This window comes from Wallemia ichthyophaga (assembly GCF_000400465.1).
Source record: "Wallemia ichthyophaga EXF-994 unplaced genomic scaffold scaffold69, whole genome shotgun sequence".
Lineage (NCBI taxonomy): Eukaryota > Fungi > Basidiomycota > Wallemiomycetes > Wallemiales > Wallemiaceae > Wallemia > Wallemia ichthyophaga.
In genome coordinates, this window is record NW_008806340.1 from 1 (window position 1) to 1,519 (window position 1,519).

The 1,519-nt window shown below is 43.1% G+C and overlaps 1 protein-coding gene across 1 annotated transcript; it reads left to right on the plus strand.

Moving 5' to 3' along the window:
* Positions 1-47: 47 nt before the first annotated feature.
* Positions 48-1,361, plus strand: J056_004103 (uncharacterized protein; the record flags this gene model as incomplete). The annotated part of the gene is made up of 1 exon (XM_009272250.1): positions 48-1,361. One exon carries the CDS (start codon positions 48-50, stop codon positions 1,359-1,361), a length of 1,314 nt encoding a protein of 437 aa, XP_009270525.1.
* Positions 1,362-1,519: the final 158 nt, after the last annotated feature.

Below are 1,519 nucleotides of genomic sequence, written 5' to 3' on the forward strand. Positions count from 1 at the left end.
TCTGCGGACTGCCAGGTCTTGTTGGTGGTTAATCAAAAACCACCGAAATGAACTCATTTGAGAAACTCAGCGACGAAATAGTTCTGCATATATTCGAAAACATTGATTGGAAGCATAACGTACAGCTTAGAGGGACTTGTAGACGCTTTCGAAGGCTGTCAGATGACCCAATTCTGTGGAACAAACATTACTCAAGAACCGCCCAGCTTATAATGACTCCAAGAAGCTCGCATTCTGATTATCACAAGCTATATCGTATCTCTAGAAACTGGAGCACCGGAAGAGCGACTTCTTCTTCTATTAACACGAATTCTGACAAAATACTCACACAACTTCACGAAAATTATGTCTTCAGCACACTACGCAATTCAGGAACATTATTTGTACACTCTTTTAGCCCTGTTGACGCTGAACAGGAGTTGTCCGATAAATCTATACTGGCGGAGTTCAAATTGAAGCCAATAGCCGATATAAGCATCGATAGCAATCTTTCATATCATTCTGATGGCGTTATTCGAGTTGCTATTTGCTTCACTGACAAAAGTTTCAGCATTTTCTCATTCAAAACACAAACAAATCAGCTTGAAAGCCACCTATACCAAAAGAAGCCTCGAGTGGATGCTGGATTTGAAAAAGTTCTTTATACATCTCTCAATAGCCCATACTATATCACATGCACCGACAGGTTTAGATTGACTATTTACCACGTCGCCATCCAACCAACTTTCATTCAATCGTATACCTCCTCGATAGCTTACCACCCAGCTTCGATACATATCGATCAAGACTCGTGGAATGTAGTCGTGGCCTATATAACGCCATCATTCCCCAGTCTGTACTCAGTCGCTGTGCAGACATTTCCACTCCGTTCGGGTGATTGCCTTTACACAAACGCAAATAAGGACATTAAAAGCGCACGACGTACCTCTCGCATACTTGACATCTCTATCAGCAGGAATAGTCGGTGGATTGCTTTGGCCCGTGAAGACAATGTTGTTGAAGTATTTGAGCTGACAGAGTGTTTGAAAGAACACAGCAAGTTGCCCACCACACCTAAATATCTTTCACTGAGGCTTCACATGACTCTCAATGGACACAATTGCGCCGCCTCAAGCGTCGCTATAGCTAATGATAGATGTGTTACTGGGGATGTGCGAGGAGACATTAAAATCTGGAACCTTAAACCCAATACGAACGTCGAGGATATAAGCAAACCATTCGATCTCGCCGAGAGTCGAGGCATTACTTTAAGGGAGCATCCTCCAATGCCAAGCATGGGTGTAAAGCAAATTGCATTCGACAACACATCGGTACTAAGCGTGACCAGAGATTTTATGAGAGTATACAAGTTTGATGTCTAGTACCGGCTTTGGAAGAGGAAATAGGTTGGTAAATAATGTTTATAATGTGGCCGGTCAGTCGTTATCACATGAGGAGCCGCTGATACCGAGAGTTAGCGCCGCAAATCCGCTCCTCTAATTTAGATGGACTAATATGTAAGGATGTGGTCCTCCCCGAT